Here is a 21,270-nt window from a genome sequence, read left to right as displayed (position 1 = left end):
GAGAGAGAGAGAGAGGCAGGGGAGAGAGAGAGGCAGGAGAGAAAGAGAGAGGCAGGAGAGAGAGAGAGAGGCAGGAGAGAGAGAGGCAGGAGAGAGGCAGAGAGGCAGAAGCAAAGAGAAAGAGGCAGAGGCAGAGAGAGAGGCAGAGGCAGAGAGAGAGGCAGGAGGCAGAGAGAGAGGCAGAGGCAGAGAGAGAGAGAGAGAGAGAGGCAGAGGCAGAGAGGGAGAGAGAGGCAGAGAGAGAGAGAGAGAGAGAGAGAGAGAGAGAGAAAGGCAGAGGCAGAGACAGAGAGGCAGAGGCAGAGGCAGAGAGAGAGAGAGAGACAGACAGAGAGAGAGAGAGACAGAGAGAGACAGAGAGACAGAGAGACAGAGAGGCAGAGGCAGAGAGGCAGAGACAGAGGCAGGCAGATATCTGGGAGTTCGAGGCCAGCTTGGTCTCCAGAGTAAATTCTAGACCAGCCAGGGCTATATAGTTAAGGAGACCCAATTTCCAAAAAACAAACAAACAAACAAACAAAAAAAGATTTTTATTAGCCTGGCAAATGAGTATTCCCCCAGGCAGGGGCTCAGATGACACCCCCTCTCATGGAACAAACACAGGAAAGCTTAGAAGAAGTGTATGTTAATTCTTTCTTGGGAGCTTAGTCCCTTTCTAAGAGATTTGGATCAATAAATATTTTTAGGATTTTTAAAATTGTGTGTGTGTGTGTGTGTAAGTCAGAAGACAATTTGGGAGTTGCTGTTTCCCTCCACCTTATTAACACAGTGTGGTGTGCATCACTGTGTTGTGTATTCCAGATTCTGGCTCATGACTTTGGCCTCCCACATCACTGTAGGAGTGCTGGAATCACAGGTGCGGGCCACAGAATCTGGCTCTTTATGTGGGTGTCAGGAATTGTACTCTGGCCAGGGGGATTCATTAAAAAAACAGCCATCACCCTGGCCCTCTAGTCCCTCCCCGTATTTAAAGATCCCCAGTACCGCTGTGCCCACTCAGGAACATCTCTAAATGGACTTCTTATTCCCTGGGTGGAGGATACTCCTCTGTGTGTTCATCCATGTTCCAGACACCTTTAAGGAAAGCTCCTTTTTACACCAAACTGGTGGTTAGTCAGTTTCCCATGTTTTCCCAGTTAGCAGGGAAAAACTGAATCCAGACAAACTGAGATGGCTTGGAAAGAAATATGGTTATCAGCTACTAAGAAGTAGCAATGTTCCACAAATGATAACCAGTGTCCACAGTGGTTTTATGAGTCATGAGAAACTGCTTTGAACCAACGTCCCTGGGCCTTCGGAGTCCCAGAATAGAACTGGTTTACTCTCTTGGAATCGCCTCCCCTTTAAAACCGTGACTTACAAGGTGTCCGGTGTCTATTGTGTGTATGTAATCCTAATATTAATCAATTTCCACACCACAAAAGCAACTTCTGTTTTTAATAAAATGCCCCCAGCTTGTGGGCCTGATGGCTTGACTTAATCAGAAGTGCATGATGTGGGCTCACGGTAGGGGACGCGGGAAGCATATTAAGATGCGCCACACTGGCAGAGCTGCAGATTATTTTTAGCGCTGCAGTCAGAGGTAACGTTATCGTCCTCTCGGTCCCTCCCTGAGAAACTTGTCAGCTGTGAGCAGTGTGTTTGTTGTTTGTAGTGAGCTCATCAATTAAACATTTGAGGCTCGGTACATGCCACGGTAACCTTTTTGATCAGTTTTCCGAGATGGGATGTGAGGAGGTTGCGGTTTAACAGAAACGAAAACATGGCATGGTTGGGAGGCTCCAGGATGTTCACGCGACTGAAGGCAACCCTCGAATTTTAATTCCTTGCAGTTTTCGAAGTCGTATGAAAAGATCGAGAAAGCCCTCAGCGCAGGAGACCCCTCCAAAGGTGGCTACATCTCTCTGAATTACCTGAAGGTTGTCCTTGATACCTTCATATACAGGCTACCGAGGAGAATTTTTATCCAGTTAATAAGAAGGTAAGAATCCAATCGTTGCTTGACAGGTTTCCCCCCAGACGTCAGCCGGGACAGCACAGCAGACAGAGCCTTATTTATATTTTATTTAGTGCTTTAAACTCTGTGCCTCTGAGATTTCCCTACCTACACCAAGGCAGAGACAAAAGCGCTGCAGGCCCACCCTTGAGCTCACTCGCCAGCTCCAAGGGCCACCAGCCCAGGCTGGTCACTGCCTCTGAGCCTGTGTTCATCTGCCTCCACCCTGGTGTCTGGCAGAATAAACTTTCAAGCCTCTCATTTCTGAGCACGACTCCAAAAGATGCCAACTCTTTATAACGCCAAGACAACCTTCGCACCAGACAGGACTGTCAGCGTTATTAATAAATAACTGTCTAGGCTCCTGTTCTCTTTCTCAGTATCTGAGAGTCAGGATCTAAATCGAGTCTGCACATTGCCGTCCGTGGCTTGCCTCGTGTCTCACTTGGGTTTCTAGTTGCTATGATAAGACACTATGGCCAGAAGGAACTTGGGGAAGAAAGGGTTTATTTCATCTGAAGCTTCTAGGTCACATTTCGTCACCGAGGGAAGCCCAGGCGGGAACCTGGAGGCAGGAACAGAGGCAGAGGCTATGGTCCTTATGGCTTGCTCAGCCTCTAGCCTGGGGGATGACGTCACCCCCAGTGAACTGGTCCTCTTACATCAGTCAAGAAAATGCCCCGCAAACTTGTCCACAGGGCAGTCCAGTGGGGGTATTTTCTAAATTAAAGTCCCTTCTTCCAAAATGACAGCAGCTTACATTAAGTATACATAAAACCATATGCGCACCTTGATTCCCTGTTAATCATCAGGCTTCCTTTCTACCTGTTCCTTTCATACTTGGGTAGACTAAATGCTGCTTGGAGTTTCTTATAACCTGGATTTGTTCGTTATAACCCACATTTCCATTGCCTGTGGTTCCCCCGTTCCTCCTGTAGCTCCCCACCCTGAACCGGCCCCTCCGAAGACTCATGGCTATGGTTTTATTTATCTCCTTTAGGCAAGACAGCTCCACAGACTGGTGAGACGTGTGGGCAGCCTGTCTGTCTGCTCATGTTAGCTGTCACTGTCGATCAGACCTAAATCCCTGGTAATATCCTGTTTGCTTTTCTGCTGTGTTGCAGTACTTCTGAGATGAGCGTGTGCCCTCTCCACGGTTAGATCAGAGAGCTGGGCACTGGGGAGACAGCTCAGTGGTAAGGTCCTTGCCGTGTGAGCGTGAGGACATGGATCCAGATCCCTAGGACCCTGTAAAGCTGGACTCAGTAGCCTGTATCTGTAACCCAGCACTCCCACAGTGAGATGGGAGCTCACCGGAGAGTCCTGGGACAAGCTCAGGCGTGATTCAGCCACAAACAGGGGGCCGTCTGTGTACAACAAGGTGGAATGCAGGAATTGTCACTGAAGTTACCCAGATGTGCGTTGGCCTGCTCCTGCCTCAGACAAATCAAAACAGCAGCAAGGGAGGCAGGGTACAACCTGCGAAGAAAATGCTATTGGTTTGGACCTTCTACCTTTTCCCAAAATAAGGGGTTGGTTCCTTCTTTAGCCTCTTTGGCAGAGAGCAGTGGGAATCATTTCCTAATGACCCCTTCTTTGTTACGAGCCCTCAGATCTAAGTGGATCTCATACGTTCTGCTTCATTACAGTTATTTTCTCTTCCTGCCTCCCTCCTTCTCTCTCCTCCTTCCTTAATATTCTCAGGTGGGTGTCACTTGATAGCCTAGGCTGGCCTTGAACTTGAATCCTATCTGCCTCAGCCTCCTGAGTGCTGGAGTCACTGGATGTATTATGTCCAGATGTCACAGTTACCTGGGGTTCCTGTTTTCCTCTGGGGAAAAGGCATTGCAGATGCTTGTATTAACCCGCCCCCCCCCCCTTTCCAAGGCTCCTGCACCACCACGCCGTGATAATTGTTCCCCGGGTTTATCTCTCTGAACCTGAAGAAGTTACTTTGCAGATGGGAGGAAGCTGAAAGAAGGGAGAGATCTTCATCCCTCTGCTCATTGGACTGGGTCTTGCTGTCTCCTTGGGTGCAGCAGGAACAGCTGGAGCAGCCCTTGTCCAAACACAACATCTGGCCAATGACTTCCAAGACAAGCGTGGCCAGGCAATGGCCTCCACTACAGACAGCCTTAGTCTTTTCAATGCCAGATAACCTCCTTAGCAGCCGTTGCTCTCCTAAACTGGAGAGCCCTGGACTTACTGACTGCTGAACAGGGAGGCACTTGTGTTCGCTTTCGGAGGTGGGGCCTTTCCTCGCCAGCTGGTGACTGTGTCCTGTTGCTGGTCCTTGTGGTCTCTGGAAAACCTTTTGCTTTCTGATATGATAAAATGCCCCAGTGTCCTCTACCTCTTGGCTGACACCAGGATGGCTGATCTCTGGAAGGAACCCCTGTGGCCCCCACATGAGAATGTGACAAAACACTGGTCACATTGTCTTGTTTTCTTGTCCAAGTCCCCCAAAGAGCCTCCTCTCATGGGAACGAGATGGAAGCAAATGGAGTGTCCTGTGGAACTCTCAGTGACAAGGGCTGCTTTGAGGTCCTCTTGAGAAGATTGCTGAGAGTCACGGAAGAGCAGCTCCACACTGCAGAGGTTCACTCTGGGGCATGTTCATGGTACCATGCATGGTGGAAAAGGACCAGACCCAAGATTTCCAAAGCAAGAAGTAAATTAGGCCCAGTCTGCATCCAGTCTGTGCTCCTGGTTCAAAAAACAGCTTGGTTGCTGAATGACCTCAGGACTTATTTCTTGGATAACTAGCAGCCATGTAGAGCCCCCATTGGCCTCAAAATCATAACCGTCATGTAATAGAGATGACAGAAATAAGTGGAAGATGCCCCTCCCCCTTGCCCAAAGCTCTTCATCTTGCCACACCCTCGGCCATGCACATAAGACTTTTTCATGTGTTGCCAGGCATGCCTATGGTGTTGCTTTGACTTTAAAAATAGAAAGAGCTGTTTCAGACACCTTTGCTTCATATTCTTGGAAGTTATCACGTCATGACGAACATGCGGGATATCACTCAGCTAACATTTTCCGAGCACCTTCCTCTGCCAGGCATTGTGCTAGGTGCCGAACATGCCAAAGTAGAGGGTGAAGATTCCAGCTGGGGAGGCATGCCCAGTGAGGAGTGCCCCAGGCTCACAGGATGAACACACTGGGGATGCGGGTAGCCGCAGTGTTCTCCTGGTGGAGCCTCTTCTTCAGGGACCCAGAGTTTCCAAGCATTTCCCCCCCTCCCACACACTGTTTTTTGGTCCCCACTCAGAGAGCATCTTGAAAGTGATTGCTGCAGAGTCTGCATCCTGATTTATGTATGGCTCAAGCATCTCCAGCCTGAGAATCCCAGTTCTGGGCTGCAGGGATGACTCAGTGGGGATGGCGCATGGGGCTGGCTCAGTAGGTAAAAGCACTCACTTCTTAAGTCCTATGACCTGCATCAAATCCCTGGAACCCACAAAGAGATGGAATGAGAGAACTGACTCCACACAGTTGTCTTTTGACCTTTGTACATTCGTGGAGGCATGCACATGGAGCCCTGCTACCCACCCACCCCTGTTTACACATATACAGTAATGCGTTTTAAAAAAGAAAATCCAAATTTTGAAGTGGTTCTGACTCAGAAACTTTCTGAGCTCCAATGTGACATCCAAGTGTCCAAGTCAAAATGCAGGCCCACAGAAATCCTGAGTCACGCAGTCTCCAGGCTGTGAGTTCCAAAGTAACAAACATATGGGAACGTATGAAACATACTGAGACTTGAGGTCCCTTCTCAGGTCCCCTACTATAGGTAGAAATCCCATGACCCCCATGCACAGACCTGGAGGTATAACCATCTCTCAGAAAAATCACTGATGGCTGGATTTACCTTGTATTGAAATACTGTAGTATATTTCTAACTAGTTTTTGCCAGGTGTCTTCTACTGGCCAGCTTTTTAAGAAGGTGTTTTTTAAAGACAGGTTTTCACAGAGTTTCCTAGGCTGGCCTCAAACTCAGAATCCTCTTGCCTCAGCTTCCTGAGTCCTGAGATTTTAACCATGCACCACTGTGCCTAGCTTTTGCCATCCTTTTATGTTTTCTGTCTTTGTGTAACTTAGCCATGGTAGGTTTGCATGTGTCTGGAAAGACCCTGGTTTTTAGGGCACCCCTCTTTGGGGCATAATAACCTAGGGATCTATTGAGCTTCTGTGACAGCCATTGTGTGTGCAACTTCCTTCTTCCTAGAAAGACTCTATGTGTGTGTGTGTGTGTGTGTGTGTGTGTGTGTATGTGTGTGTATGTGTCTTCTCTTTTCCTTATTCCAAGTAACCATGAGTGTGTTTAACTTTTCAAAAGCTTGCCTCTTAGCTTCATGATCTTCTATCATTTTCTAGACTCTGATGTCTTTCTCCTCTGATCTTTGCCACTGATACTGTGTTTGCTGTTCTTCTTTAGTAGTTTTTGTGTTTGGGTTGGTGTAAGGTTGTTGATGTTGGAGATGGGAGATATTCTCTTCTCCTTCCCCACCCCCTCTCTGTGTTCATGTTGCTTACATTCCTGCTGTGTCTCCCCTTCTCCTAAGGTCCCAAGGACAGAGGCACGATACTGATACCGCCAGAGTTCACTCTGCAAAACGAATGAGTTTGTTGGGTTTCCTAGAGTGTAGGTGTGAGGGGTTGCTTGTAGGTGCGTGGGTGTGCCTACCCCAATAGGCAACTCTACTCGGCAGGAATGAAGACCTCCCCTTACAACATAGATGGAAACCACACAACCCCCACCACCACCCCAGTCTCTCCAGACTTATACACTCTAGCTTTTCCCAGGCCAAGTGCAGCTAAGGCAGAGTTGCAAACAATAGGTGATGGAGGGTAGGGGGATGCACAGGTGAGGGTCTCATAAACTTCCACCCTTTCCAGAGAGGCTGTAAACAGTCAGTAGGCCCAGCCGAGAGGATCTTTTGCAAGAAAGCACAGCTGAACTCCCCAAGATGGTAGTGTGTGGCCCAGAGGACAATCTCACACAACAGCCCCCATGTTAGAGCACACATGTGTCTGCCACGGCAGCGCATACTGCACGCTGGCTGACCTTTCCTGCAGGCTAGGGAAGCCACTGGCCTTGCGCTCTGCCGCACTGAAGGGAGGTTTCTGCAGGACTGCATAGCTGTCCTCGCAGAACAACACCCTAGCAGTGTGAGTTGCCATCACTCACTGTGAGTGATCCAGTTTCACTTTCCCTCCCTGAGTTGCACATTAACATTTTAAATATTGATCGTGTAAGAGGCGTGAAGTGGTGCCCCGTAATTGTCTTAATTTGTCTTTGCGGGGCTGACACTGAGGTTGGCTGCCTCCAGGTACCAACCTGCTGTGACTCTGCCTCCCTGGGAGGGGATCTTCCTCACATCCTAATGGGCTGTCAGCTCAAACAGAAGGGGTTAAAGTGAACTTTATCACCTTCAGGTTTAGTTCTTTATAATCACGTATGCATCCGAGGAGACCATGATCCTTGTAAGAGCTCTCTCTCTCTCTCTCTGCTTGCTTCTTCCTTTCCATTAATGTGCTACTCAGTCTTTTCAAGTTTGTGTTTTAGTATAATCAAACTCGTCCATCTTCTCTTCCTTCAATGTCTTCTATCATTTAAATTTGTCACTCATCGTTCCTGCCCAGCTTGAGCTGAAAGCTCTGTTCTAGCTGATGTCTCGTTCTTAAAAGTTAAACACTTCAATCCATTGTAATATAAGTTGGATGTTCAAATTAATTTTTTTCCAAATGGATGATTTATTTTTCTGTTGCTGTTTATTAAGCTACCATTTCTCCCCCCAATGTTTTAAAAATAGCTTATCCATAGTTTTTTTTACATTTGTGTGTGTGTGCATGCGTGTGTGTGCATGTGTGTGTGCATGTGTATGATGTGTGTGTATGTGTATGTGTGTATGCATGTGTGTGTGCATGTGTGTGTGCATGTGTGCGCACATGTTTGTGCATGTATGTGTGTGCATGTGTATGTGTGTGTGCATGTATGTGTGTGTGCATGTGTGTATGCATGTGTGTGTGCATGTGTGCACACATGTGTGTGCATGTGTATGTGTGTGTATGTGTATATGCATGTGTGTATGCATGTGTGTGCATGTGTGCGCACATGTGTGTGCATGTATGTGTGTGCATGTGTATGTGTGTATGCATGTGTGTGCATGTGTGTGTGCATGTGTGCGCACATGTGTGTGCATGCATGTGTGTGCTTGTGCATGTGTGTGTGCATGCGTGTGTGCATGTGTGTGCACATGTGTGTGCATGCATGTGTGTGTGTGTGCACACGCATGCCTCACACCCACCTTTACATGTGTTCATGCTCATGGCATAGCACATGTGTGTGGAGGTCCAAGGACAACTTGCAAGAATCAGGTCTCTCCTTCCATCACATGAGGTTGGGTTACCAGGCTTGACGGCAAGCCCTGTTACCCAGCTGGTTTTGGTTTTGATGTCTGCATTGCTGTATCCTAAATGATAGCTCATAATTTGACCCAACCTGTGTTCCCTATGTGGATTTCTACTGTGCACAAACCATTCTCTGTACATCTTGTCTGGAGTGGCCCATTCACTGAATAAAGACAACTTGTTTATTCTCCGTTATGGCTTTAGAGAGGAGGCTGGTGCCCTGAGCTGTCAGTTACTTGTTCCTCACTGTGGTTTTTTTCCAGTTTAAATGGTGAATGTTGAAGACTCAGGATGGTATTCCCTCGTGAAGGGAAGCCCTATCAGATCCCACGATGAGCAGCCTGCACTGGGGCTGAGCTAGGAGTGAAGAGTCATGAGTGCCTGCAAGGAAGAGTACTGTGGTCACTTGGTCTACAGGGTTGTCTCCACAGCCCTCTAAACACACCTCTCTTTCTTTTATCCAAAGGTATCCTTAATTGCTCTCTGCTGTAGGTAGACTCAGAGCATCACAGGAAACCAGACATAGTCTTAATAGTCCTGATCTTACAACCTCAGTCTGTGTTTAACATGGCAGGTCTTGTCTGGCTTTCAGTGCCTACTAAGCACCTGTCCCTGAGTGGTCCCAGCTGCTCTATCCAGAGTCACCCTTGACCTGAAACAAATGGAAGGCAGCATGGGGTGTCTTGGGTTAGCAGGCTCCCTCCTGCCTAGACCATCTGCAGCAAAGATGGCTTCCTTATGCAAATGATCAGAATCACTGGACCAATCCAGGGCACCACATGCAAGCATGCATGTGTTTGTGATGGGTGGTTCAAGGACCAGCAGCCTTTAAAGGGATTATTCCAACCGACAGGACTCAGACCTTGATATCCCAAACCCCTAGGCACTTTGCAGGGACTTTGCAGGGACTGGAGTCCTTGATTTTCCTGGCATCCTCTCTTCCCCTTTGAACTCACAGGTCTCTCTCTCCACAGCCTCCAGGGCTGTTTTTCCTTCATTCTTCTAGATGTAGTAACTGTAAAACTGTAATCAGTATGTGAGAAGCACTTACTTCACAGGAGAGAGTCCAGGAGACACAGAGTGGCAAAAGCAAAGCCCTTTACTCTGTGACCTTGCAAGGTCGAGCTCATCTTAGAGAATAGGCAGACGTGGCTGGTGGGCCTGGTCTGGCACACAGTGATGGGTTTATATCCCTAATTGCATTTTTCTGCCCCCTCCGTGATAAAGGGGTGATGCAGATATAGGCCAGATCAGACCAGATTAAAAGCCAATGAAGACAGGTTTCTTGGGAGGCGGCTCTCAGGTGGGTTCACTGATCTCACAGGTGGAGGTCCCTGAAGCCACACATTCCGGGCTAGAGCAAGCGGGTTTTATAGAGGCGTGATGAGGTGAGGCGTGATGATGTGGCAGCTAGGAACTGGGATGGTGTCCATACAGGGTCAAAAAAATGAGCCCCCCGGTAGGCGCTCTTGGGTGGGTTGCTGGAAACTCGGAGACAAGGAGTGGTGACTTGTTAGCCAGGAGTTCTCTCCAAGTGGGTGGGGAGTTTTCTCAGTGTGGGCAGGGCTCTCGGAAGGAGGGGAGATGGGGTTTCTGAGCCTGTACAGAGGATAAGCAGCTGTTCTGGCCCAACAGCCTGAACTCCTTGTGAGTTATTCAGGAAGATCCAATCTTTCCAGTGTCTAAAACCCCATCACCATCACCCCAGATTTCTTAGCCTATTGGTTAAGGTCTCAAAACTTTATCTAGTGTATATCCTGGGCCTCGAGAGCCCCCCCCCTTTTCTTACCCAAGAACTGTCACACAGCAGACTGCCTGTAACTTTTCAACCCTAGGATAAACCAACAGTGCTTAGAGAAACAGGTGCCAGCTGCCAGCCAGGGAAGACAGGGGCATGGTACCTCCCGCCTGTCTGTGACTCCCGGTGAGTTCTGAGTGTACCTCATACTGAAAATGTCCCCTACAGTGATTTGATTCTTACAAGTGTCCAGTGTGGTGGCTGTGGCACCGGAGGAAACTCTGTGTCAGAGTCCTTTCGAGTTTTGTTCTCCCCAAAAGCAAGCGGGTCAACAGTCCTAATGCCACTTGAAGTTCTACTGCTGTCCTGCCACGTGAAGGAACCTTTGCTGTGAGACACTGGAAAATTGCCAGTCACTCTGTCCACAGCTGCAAAGGAAATGCCAGGGCTGTGAGGACCTATTCGTGTTATAGGTATCCACAGCCATCGTCCCAGGCCCAGGTAGCTTTTGTGTTGGCCAAACAGTGACTTCAGTGGAGATATGGTAGGAACCAGCCCACATCCTTTTTCTCAGTAGCAGTTGTCACAGTCTTCCCTGGCCCTAGGCAAACACAGAGAAGCAGGACTTCCTCCATTTCCTGGTGTGAGCTGCTGTCCCACCCGGTCCCATTCTGCCACTGTGGCTCTTCCTCATGCACCGGTCAGTGCAAGGGCTCCACACTGACCAACAGCCCCATCTCCATGGCTTATTTTGGAGATGGGGAAGCAGCTACAGGATGAGACTGTAATCCTGAGGGTCCCTCTGTGAGATAGGGTCAGCTCTCACCCATCACTTCTGTGAGCCTGTGCTCTACCCAACAGACCTTGCTGCTCCTGTGGCTTCCCATGGCCATCATTCTTCAGAGCCCCATTTGCCGACACCCCAACTGCTTGGGATGTCCTTTCTTTTTGGTTTTTTGAGACAGGGTTTCTCTGTGTAGCCCTGGCTGTCCTGGCACTCACTTTGTAGACCAGGCTGGCCTCGAACTCAGAAATCCGCCTGCCTCTGCCTCCCGAGTGCTGGGATTAAGGGATGTCTTTCCTTATCGAAGTCATCTTGGTCCGTGGCAGACAGTCCTGCCTGGCTTGAATGAAATGCTTTATAGCAGTGGTTCTCTCCCTCACTAATGCTGTGACCCTTTGATACAGCTCCTCACATTGTGGTGACACCACCCCCCCTCGCAACCATAAAGTTATTTCATTGCTACTTCATAACTGTAATGTTGCTTCTGTTAGGAATCATAAATATCTGATATATAACCCCTGAGAAGGGGTCACGACCCACAGGTTGAGAACCACAGCTGTGGAGCAGGCTGGGAGGAAACTCAGTTGTAGCCTTGCCTGTTTTGCAAGCTTGCTCTCTGTGAGTATCCAGGGCTGTCCTTGATCCGGGAGCTCTGGGATGACTGCTAGGCTGTGTCTGTGTCCTAGGCAAAGGCCATGAGTTTCCACATAAAAGGCTCAACTCTGGCATCTATTCACTATACTGGGGCTTTTTGTATGGATCTCCAGAACCGGTTGTACCTGGTTGCACTTTGGCTCTACCCAAGCACCCCATGGGTACTTTCATTAGGGCTGGAAATCCTCACAGGCACGAAGCACTCTGATCATCCTATGGTGTGTGCTGACTCCTTTAGCCCACAAGTACAGGAGTGCTCCAGCAGGAGCTTGGGCCTTGGCAGAGAACCATGGTCTCTGTCCTGACAGTGAAGTCAAGCAATACGTGCTGTCCTGCTTGGGCCTCTCATCCCATGATCAGCTATCAGAAAATGTGGCAGGAGCCAGAGGACTACCCACTGATGGGCCACTTGGCAGTCAGCCTGAGACAGAGCACAGAGCTGGGAAGCCAGTGGGGCAGGCAGAAGGCCCTGTGTACCCTTAGGGCATCAGCCAGGCTGGGCCCACTGGAGAGGGAGGAGCCTGCCATGTGTAGGAGGGAGCTCAGTGGCATTCAAGCAAGGCAATAGAGGGAACCGGCCAGACTAAGAGTTTCACTTGGCCTGCACCAAGTTCTGGATGCTCATTAGAATGAAACCACAGTATTGCCATTGCAGCTGGGAAAAGCAGGCGTCAAGGCCAGCAGTGCATGGGTAGACCCCCCTAACACCCAGACTGTATGATGGCTCAGCGGGCAGGAGGCACTGGTAAGCCTGCCCAGAGGGTGACAGTAGCTGGAGAGGGGAATCAGGACAAAGTTGAAGCTTTAGGCACTGAGGAGGGGGTAGTGTGAGCCATGGCAGTTCTGTCCTCACCTCTGAGTCTTCCTCCTGCCTTCTTCACTGCTGCAGCATGCACCACACTCTGCAGGGAATTCCTGTCATGTCCTCCTAGCAAAGCTCTCGGGATCCTGGACCCACCATGACTGAACTCTGTTCTTGCCACCCTGTGTCGCCTCCTTTGACGGCAGCCACCGTCACGCCATATACAATATGATTCATCTGGTGTTTCTTCTGCTGTAAGTCTCCACCCTGGTTCTTAGGGTGGGGAAGACACAGGGAGCAGGCAGGATGCTGACTCAGGGATGCAGAGTAGGGGTCACCTGGGATAGTAAAGGATCCCCGAATGCTAAAGAGAGGACAAGAGCCAGGTAGATGGCCCACAAGACCCAGGGTTTGATTCCAGTCCCACGTGGAGGGTACTCTCTCATTATGACTTAGGTTACTAGTGCTATTCATGGAAATTCTAGGGAAAGAATTTTTAAAAAGCCGTGCTTAGTCCTGTTACTTATAGAGTCACGTGTGTTCCAAACGGGAAAAGAAGGAAACGGTAAAGGAGAAAGTGGATTACCTATTCGCATAAGAGTTAGCGACAGCCACGACAAATATAGCCAGAAACAGTGCTACTAATATAGGCAGAGGTAGCCACTGCTGATGTAGCCAGGGATAGCTGCAGCTAGTACGTTTTCTATTTCTTGTAGGATCTGTGAGTATACACACTCGCATATACAAGTTCACAGAGACTCATAGCTGGAAATGTCTGAGGTATAATTATGGTCTGTTTTCTCACAGAAGATTGCATCAGAGACATTCTAATTCTATTTTAAAAACCTGAAATGTATCTTGCCATCTCCACAAGTCAAAGGGCTTGAACCATTTTAAGGTTTATATTACATATTGCTAAAATGCACCGCAGAAAGGTGCTAATTTATTCTTACAAGGGAGGCTCACAAGAGCGTTTTGGCAGGCTCTTAACACGGATGCTTTGAGTCCTTGCTAATTTGATAGTCAGCAGTATAGTTTCTTGTTTTGATTTGCCTGTTCTTGATCCCAACTGATGTTTTCATTTTTCATTACAGTGTGGGTGCATGCTTTTGTGTGTGTGTGCGCGCGCATGCGAGTGCATTTATATGCGTGCATGTGTACATGTGTACGTGTGTGCATGGGTAGGTAACAGGGCAGCTCGTAGGCATGTGTTCCTTCCTTGTTTGCTTTCCATTTACCATGTGTGTTGAGCTTTGTCATGTTCAGTTCTGTATGGCTTGAGGCTGTCCTATAGCCTTCCTGAATCAGCCTATTAGAGAAAACACAAACCAAAGTGAACATGTGCACTGTTGATACATTCACAGGATTCCCTAAGGGAACTAAACCATAGAATGAGAGGAGTATCTGTTAAAATGGGCTCTTACACCTTATGATCTGGGTAGTCCAGCAATGCTGTCTAACATAGAGGGGCCTGGAACTTGTTAGCTGCTCAGTTCACTAGGCTGGGTGTCTCCGTCGTCCCCAGTGGGCCTGGACCATTTCTGGAAGAGCCGTGGTCCAGCATAGGGCTTTGGATGGCTGACACCATCATGGCTGGAACAAAGCCTCCTGGGAGCCAGAACTGATGTCAGTTCCCATGTTCTTCACAGCTGAATTGAAGTGTCCCTTGGAGTGACAGTGGAATGTAAACAGCTAGCTCTCCTGGAGGCAGTCCAGCTGTTTTCCAAAGGACTGCTTGGCTAGAGCTCCCCTTTGAGGCTGTGAGGCATGGGGCGAGATTCAAGTGACTGGGCGGCTTGTCCTCCGAAGTTCAAATTGTTCAAAGAGGAAAAGCACAAAACAAGACATACCAAGATGTGTGTGTGTGTGTGTGTGTGTGTGTGTGTGTGTGTGTGTACACAAATCATAGGTTCAACATGCAATTAGCATTATCAGAAATAATTAACCCCAAATGGGGGCTCTGAGGGCTGGCTCTCCCTGTCTCAAGCCAACTAGTAACCCTCCCCTGACACCTCAGTCCTCTATGGTCAGCCAGCCTCACTCTCACTTGGAGGATTTCTGTGGAGACAGGCACCAGTCATCCAATGTCTGATGGCAGTGATGGCCTTTCTGCAGTGGACTGTTGTCTGCACACAGGCTCAGCCTGCTGCCACATGGCACAAGTGGAAGGAAGGCAGAGCTGGCAGAAAACAGATTCGCATACAGCAACATAGCTGACAGGACAATGCCGCAGGCATTTCTTGTCCTAAAGAAGCAGCCGTTTGGATTTAGCTGTAGTCCATGCAGGGGATGGTGACCACAGACTGAGAGATACCTCATCACAAGTAGAGGTTTGGGGCCGAGCAGAGAGACGCACATGATCTTGACCTGCTAGTGTCAGATGTTTCTCTGGTCTGCAAATCTCAGGGACAAAGACTGTCACTCCGCAGGTTGTTCTTGTCACACTGTGTGGGGGCCGACAGTCCTCAAGGCATTTCTGAAGACAGTAATGAAAGAAAACACCCAGAGGCAAGTGATAATGTGCCCCCCACACACACCTTGCCTGCCTGCCCATGGCTTTCTCCACTTATAAGGATTCGTGTGCTGGGTAGGGCCACCCGTATGACCAAGGGTACCCGTCCATCTCAAGGTCTACCCTCATTGTTATTGTTACTGTGGTTTATTTTGTAGGGCTAGGGATTAAATCCAGGGCCTTGTGATGCTAATTCAATACCCTGCCACTGAGGGATACCCCAGCCTACAAGCTCTGCCCTAAATCGCTGTACAGTCCCCTCTGCTATGTTCAGTGAACAGTCACAGGCCTCCAAGTTGAGGTAACCGGTACTTTTAAGAGCCATCATTCCTGCCAACCGAGGTAATTGAGCTCATCAAGTAATGAGTTTGAAAGACTATTTCAGGGACATCAGAATTTTAACCAAATTCCTTGTGTCTTCATTCAGAATTCGCCACCACTGACAGAACATGGTGACACAGGGTGGTACAATCCTGATTTTCTCCTTGCTTTTGAGGAATCATTCTTTGATGCTATTTTGCAAAATGACTTTGTTTGCCTTAGATTTGAAACTTCATATGAATTCATAGCTACTGGTTTTGACTCCACATTAAGTATCTAATCCATATGGTATTATGGGAGGGGGGACTGTTTTTAATATTGTTGTCTTCATTTCATGCAGATTTGGACTTAAAACCAGCACGAAAATCAACTGGAAGCAGTTTCTTACAGCAATTTATGAGCGGCAGAAGTTGGAAGTCAGTAAGACAACTCCCCTGAAAAAAAGAAGCAGGTACCTTTGAACCCCACTTTACAAGCCACAGTATGTATTAGGTTACTTTTTCACACGGTATGCATTAGATTATATATTTTCATTTATTCAGCGGCCAACTGTCCTCACTGACTGTCAACGTCTTCCTGGCACTTTACAGTTTATAAATGATTTTGCATTCATTTTTCTTGCATAAAGTTTCCCTAAGCGATAGAGATGGCGTTCCTAGTCCTTTCTACAGAGAAAAACAAACAAACAAACACCTGCCTGAGTGATACCAGTGGGGCCACACACCCAGAGCTCAAGGCCCCTCCAGCACACACACCTGCTCACAGGAGTCCCTCAGCTCCAAGCGTGTCCCCGGGAGACGGTGTGCAAGCAGACACTTGCTGCGTGTTTTATGGAAAGGGAAAAGACGCACTAAGCCGCTTTGCTGCAGCTCTGCTGCACGCTGCAGTCACTCTCTTCCCTCAGGCCCCGGTGTTTGTTGCCGCTAATGCCTGTCTAATGGCTGTCGTAACGTCCAACTGGAAGTTGGAGCGGCAACTCAGAAACAGAAAATAAAACAGAAGGAATGAGACGGCTGTTTAGAATTTAGACTTTAGCTCCAAGGAGTCTCTGGTTTATACTACTGTGTGATCTTTATTGATATGAACCAAGAATTAAACAGAAAAGGTGTTTTGTTGTTGTTTCTCTCACACACACACATATATATATAAAACACGCATATACATATTATATATATGCAAATATGTATACACATATACACATACATGTGCATACACACATATACATATATGTATATGTGTGTATATATGTGTATATATATGTATATGTATATATGTGTATATACACACATGTTGTAAAGCAAAAATTCACCACAGAGTTAATTCTGGAACTGTGTCCCTGGGACCTTCCCTGCCTGAGGACTCAGATATTTAATGACCAAGCTGGCTACCATCTTTCCAAGTGTCCAGAGTCCTTCTGCCCTGCTCCTAGGGGGCAGCTGTGAGCCCACGTCATAAGCAGTCACCTCCATTTTCCTACAATTTTCTTCTCTGGCAGCACCTCGTGTAGGGCTGTCCAGAATAAAATTAAAGTTTTATATATTATAAAATTAAAATTTTATATATTTGTATCATCCTTTTTTTTTCCATTAGAGATAAGGTCTCACTGTGTCACCTAGGCTGACCTTGAACCCATTAGCCTCCTGTGTAGGATTATAGGTGTCTACCACCATGCCCAGCTGCTTGCTGGCTTTCATTGTCTTGAACGCAGCAGTCCTCCAGTGAGGGAGCTGTGCCTCCCAGGAAGCCCTTGCCAATGTCACAAGACATCACAAGACATTTTTATTGTCATGTGGGTGTGATGATGCCTAGTGTAGTCTGTGGTAAGGAGACAAGAGGTACAAGAGGTCTTCCTACAATGGAGAACACCCTGTCACTGTGCCTGGTATCCTCGATAGTAGGCAGATAGGGATGACTTATACAGTATCTGCTTGTGCCAATACTCCCTTTCAAGAGACAACCTCTTCCCGTTAGTCACGTGATCCTGAGGCACAGTGCCAGAGTGAATACATTTCTGAAAAGGGGTAGTAGGTATGTTCTTGCAGAGCTGAATAGACATTGCATCAAATTGCTAGCAGGCATGGGAATGGTCCAGCAGGTGAATGATCTCATCTCGTGCCCTGTCTTGTGGGAGCAGAGGATGTCTGTTAGGTAGTGAGGGATGGGAAGCCTACAGCTGAGCTTCCTTTTGAAGTATCATACTTTTCAGTTGCTATAAGAAAACACTATGACCAAGGGAACTTATTTTTAAAAAAAAATTTGTTTGGGGCTCATGGTTCCAGAGGATTAGAGTCCATGAGCATCATGGGAGGGAGCATGGCAACAAGCAGGCAGGAATGGTGCTGGAGCCCTAGCTGAGAGCTCACATCCTTAACCACAAGCAGGAGGCAGAGAGCTAACTGGGAATGACACGGGCTTTTTGGAACCTCAAAGCCCACCCACAGCAACACACCTCCTCCAATAAGATCATGCCTCATAATCCTTCCCAAATAGTTCAACCCCTGGGGACCAAGCACTCAAATATGTGAGACTAGGGAGGCCATTTTTCTTCAAAGTCCCATACGAGGGGCTGGGTCTCCCTCTCTGATGGGAGTTCACAAGAAAGCCTCGGCTCTCGAAGCGAATGGCCATGGCCTCCAAGAACACTCATACAGTTGATGGAACATCAGGGTGAAGAGTCCGAGGTGAGAAAGGACAAGAGGTCCTGAGGGGGCAGGTGGCTCTGGCATAGTCACTGGAGGGCAGGGGCTGGGGCTTCCAATTCCTTCAGCTGTGAGACCTCAGGGCGCTGTTGGCCAGCAATCTTTGGTTTCCTTCCTGGATTTGAAAGTTGTCTGACTAGGGTTGATCAGGATTGGAGGCACAGCTCATGGATGTCTGTCAATGTCTCTTTCAGAACATTCTTCTGTCAGGCATTCCCTCTAAGCAAACAGGCCTGCCCCTATATACTACCCTTTTTGAAGAAAGAGCCCCGCAAAGCCAGTCCTTGCTCTAAGAACAAGTCTGAGGTACAGTCTTCTTCCTGTGTTTCTCTTGCCCCCTTTGTAGCACTGAAGCTAGAAACCGGTCACGCAAGGAAAATATCATCAAGAAGTTATTCAAGTACTCAGAGGATCGCTATACAGCCCTGAAGAAGACCTTATTACTTATCAGTTCGGTAAGGACCTGGACCCTTCTCTGGGAAAGACCCACAGGAGGTAGGAAGGTTAATGCTCAGTGTGGCCAAAGAGTAGAAAGACGGTCAGGTGGCTTCTTCCTGTCCGTGAAGACGCAGTATCCAAAGGGTCCTAGCGACAAGGATGTAGGACATTAGAGTTCTCATGCGCTGCTGGTGGGGACGAAAGCTTGCACAGCTGCTATGAAGGAGAGTGTCCTGGGTTTTGTAAAGATCAAAAGATGAACCGTGTGACCCAGTGATTCCTAGGTATCAGCCAAGAGAAACAGAGGCCCTTCCTCACAAAGACACGTGTATACATGTTGCAAGATGGAGATAACCCAGACACAGATAAGTAGTGTGTACCATGTAGTGTGTACAGAAGAAGACAGGGATTCAGGGACTCCATGGCAGCCAGCCTGGCTCCAGGTTCAGAGAGAGACCCTGTCTCAATAAGGTAGAGGGACATCAGGTCACCTGATAACCTTCTCTGGCCTTCACACATGACACGGGATACCTGTACTCTCATGTGTACATGCACCACACATGTACACAGAAAATATTAATAAAGACAAGACCTTCAGGGGCTAGAGAGAAGGCTCAGTGCTCAAGAGCACTTGCTGCTCATTCAGAGCAACCAACTTCTTATGACTCCTCTTCTGGGGCATCTGACACCAAGGACACCAGGTACACACACACACACACACACACACACACACACAAACACACTCACACACATATACACATATACACACAAACACACTCACATACACATATACACACACATACACACACATATACATACACACACATACACACATGCACACATACACACACACAGACACACACATACATACACACATGCACACATAGACACATACATACACATACACACATATACACATACACACATATACACATACACATGCACAGACACACATACACACACATATACACATATATGCACACATACACATACATACATACACACACACACACATACAAACATATGGGCTCTCACACAAACACATATAAAAATAAATTAGAAAAATAAGAACCGTGCGGTCTTCTCAGCTTTTAGACCCACATTTTACCACACTGTGGCAGTCAGTGATGGCTGCTGGTGACACTCAGAATGTCCCTCTTTGAGGTAGGGGCCCTGTAGTCTTCTTTTCCAGTAAACAGGGTCTCTTGGTTTTCACTTTTAGTTAACTTATCCACAGTGTTCCATTCTGTGGGAACGTGCAGGACCAGAAGGGTTTGCTTTGTGTAAGATGGAAGAAAGTTCTTTCTCAGCAGCTGCCCATCTATGTAATCCATGGCTTTGGTGATAGAGGAAACACATCCGACTAATATTCTGAGTAAACTGGCAAGCTGCCATGGAAATGCTGGGAAATTCTGAGCCAACAGGCAGGACTGGAAGGTGGATACCCCTGGGAAGGGGTTGGCCTGTGCCTCCTAAAAGGCCCTCATTCCTCTGGACTATTTCCTGCCTGTTTTCTGGTAGGGGAACAGTTCTGGGAAGAGCCTTAGAAAGTTTTAGTGGCTCCCACCTCTGCCCTGCTTTTATCACATGTGGTCACATGGTGGTCACTGGCTGCTGTTGTCAAGTCTTGACCCAGCTTGGCTGAAGTTGATGCTTTACTGATGCTGAGAATGCACAAAGCTTCTCCCGCCTTCGAGAATATACAGTTTCTAAATTCCTGATGTTCTTTACGCTCTCCTGCTCAGACACCCAGCGGACACATAACTTGGGAAGAACTGCGGCACATTCTCAACTGCATGGTTGCGAAGTTAAACGATTCAGAATTCAGTGAGCTGAAGCAGACGTTTGACCCCGAGGGCACTGGAGCAGTGAGGGTCAACTCCCTGCTGGATGTGCTGGATGACAGCACTAAGGTAGGCCCCCAGCAGCAGGCTCTTGGCTGGGTGACTCTCGAAGCCAGGCAGTCAAGTGTGCTCAGCGAAAGACAGTGTAAGATGATGGATAAATCAACGACCCCACATTCCCACGAGGTTTCCAGGTACAGCTAAGTGCTTGTTGTTTGGTTTCAGTTTTGTTTTTTAAAGCATATTAAGGATGTCACCTGACATTTCTGAAAAAACAAAAAAACAAACAAACAAAAAAAACAGTCCTAAAGTGACAGGTGATCCAGTTACAGCCAGGTCTTGCAAAAGAGCACTTGAGAGTCCCATGTGGTAGCCCCAGCACTGGACTGGCTGAGGCAAAAGAAGTACTGTGAGTTCGGGGCTATCCTATGCTATGGACCCTGTCTCAAAAAAAAAAAAAAAAAAAGTAAACAACTACAACAGAAAGGTGTTTGGGAAGAAGTCCCATGTCCTGAGCTGACACTGTTCCATGGGTGACTGCTCATAGCAGTAGCTTGCAGTCATTGCTGCTCTTGATTGAAAAATAGTCAGTTTTATTAGAAGAGGCTCTGTGGCAGCCATTAGCACTGGCAATCTTCAAGGTCATTTAAAAAGTCAGGTCAGTCACAAGCATGGCTTTGCTGTCAGAATGTTTTGTTGTTTGCCTTCACTGTAGAGGGACACTGCTGTGCTGAGCACAGACCATCACACGTTTAGTACTTCATACTTCAAAATGTATAGATATATCCATGGCTTTACACACACATACACACACACACACACACGTCCATGGCTTTACACACACATACACACACACACACACACATACACATGCTTGCTCATATGCATGCTCACACACACACACACACACAAACACACATGTCCATGGCTTTATACACACACACACACACACACATGTCCATGGCTTTATACACACACACACACACACACACACGCTTGCTCATATGCATGCTCACACACACACAGATATTTCCATGGCTTCACACACACACACACACACACACA

At 47.8% G+C, this 21,270-nt stretch overlaps 1 protein-coding gene across 4 annotated transcripts in view; it reads left to right on the top strand.

The window, feature by feature from the left end:
• Efcab6 (EF-hand calcium binding domain 6) overlaps positions 1-21,270 on the top strand; it is a 187,378-nt gene that overhangs the window by 87,835 nt on the left and 78,273 nt on the right. For all 4 annotated transcript variants that reach the window (XM_021183282.2, XM_021183284.2, XM_021183280.2 and 1 more), the window contains exons 10-13: positions 1,833-1,981; positions 15,565-15,675; positions 18,270-18,378; positions 20,107-20,274. In XM_021183282.2, the coding sequence (XP_021038941.1) occupies positions 1,833-1,981; positions 15,565-15,675; positions 18,270-18,378; positions 20,107-20,274 (537 nt within the window). The remainder of the gene's footprint in view (positions 1-1,832; positions 1,982-15,564; positions 15,676-18,269; positions 18,379-20,106; positions 20,275-21,270) is intronic.

Source organism: Mus caroli, chromosome 15, assembly GCF_900094665.2.
Source record: "Mus caroli chromosome 15, CAROLI_EIJ_v1.1, whole genome shotgun sequence".
Lineage (NCBI taxonomy): Eukaryota > Metazoa > Chordata > Mammalia > Rodentia > Muridae > Mus > Mus caroli.
This window is presented reverse-complemented; position numbering and strand designations above follow the sequence as displayed.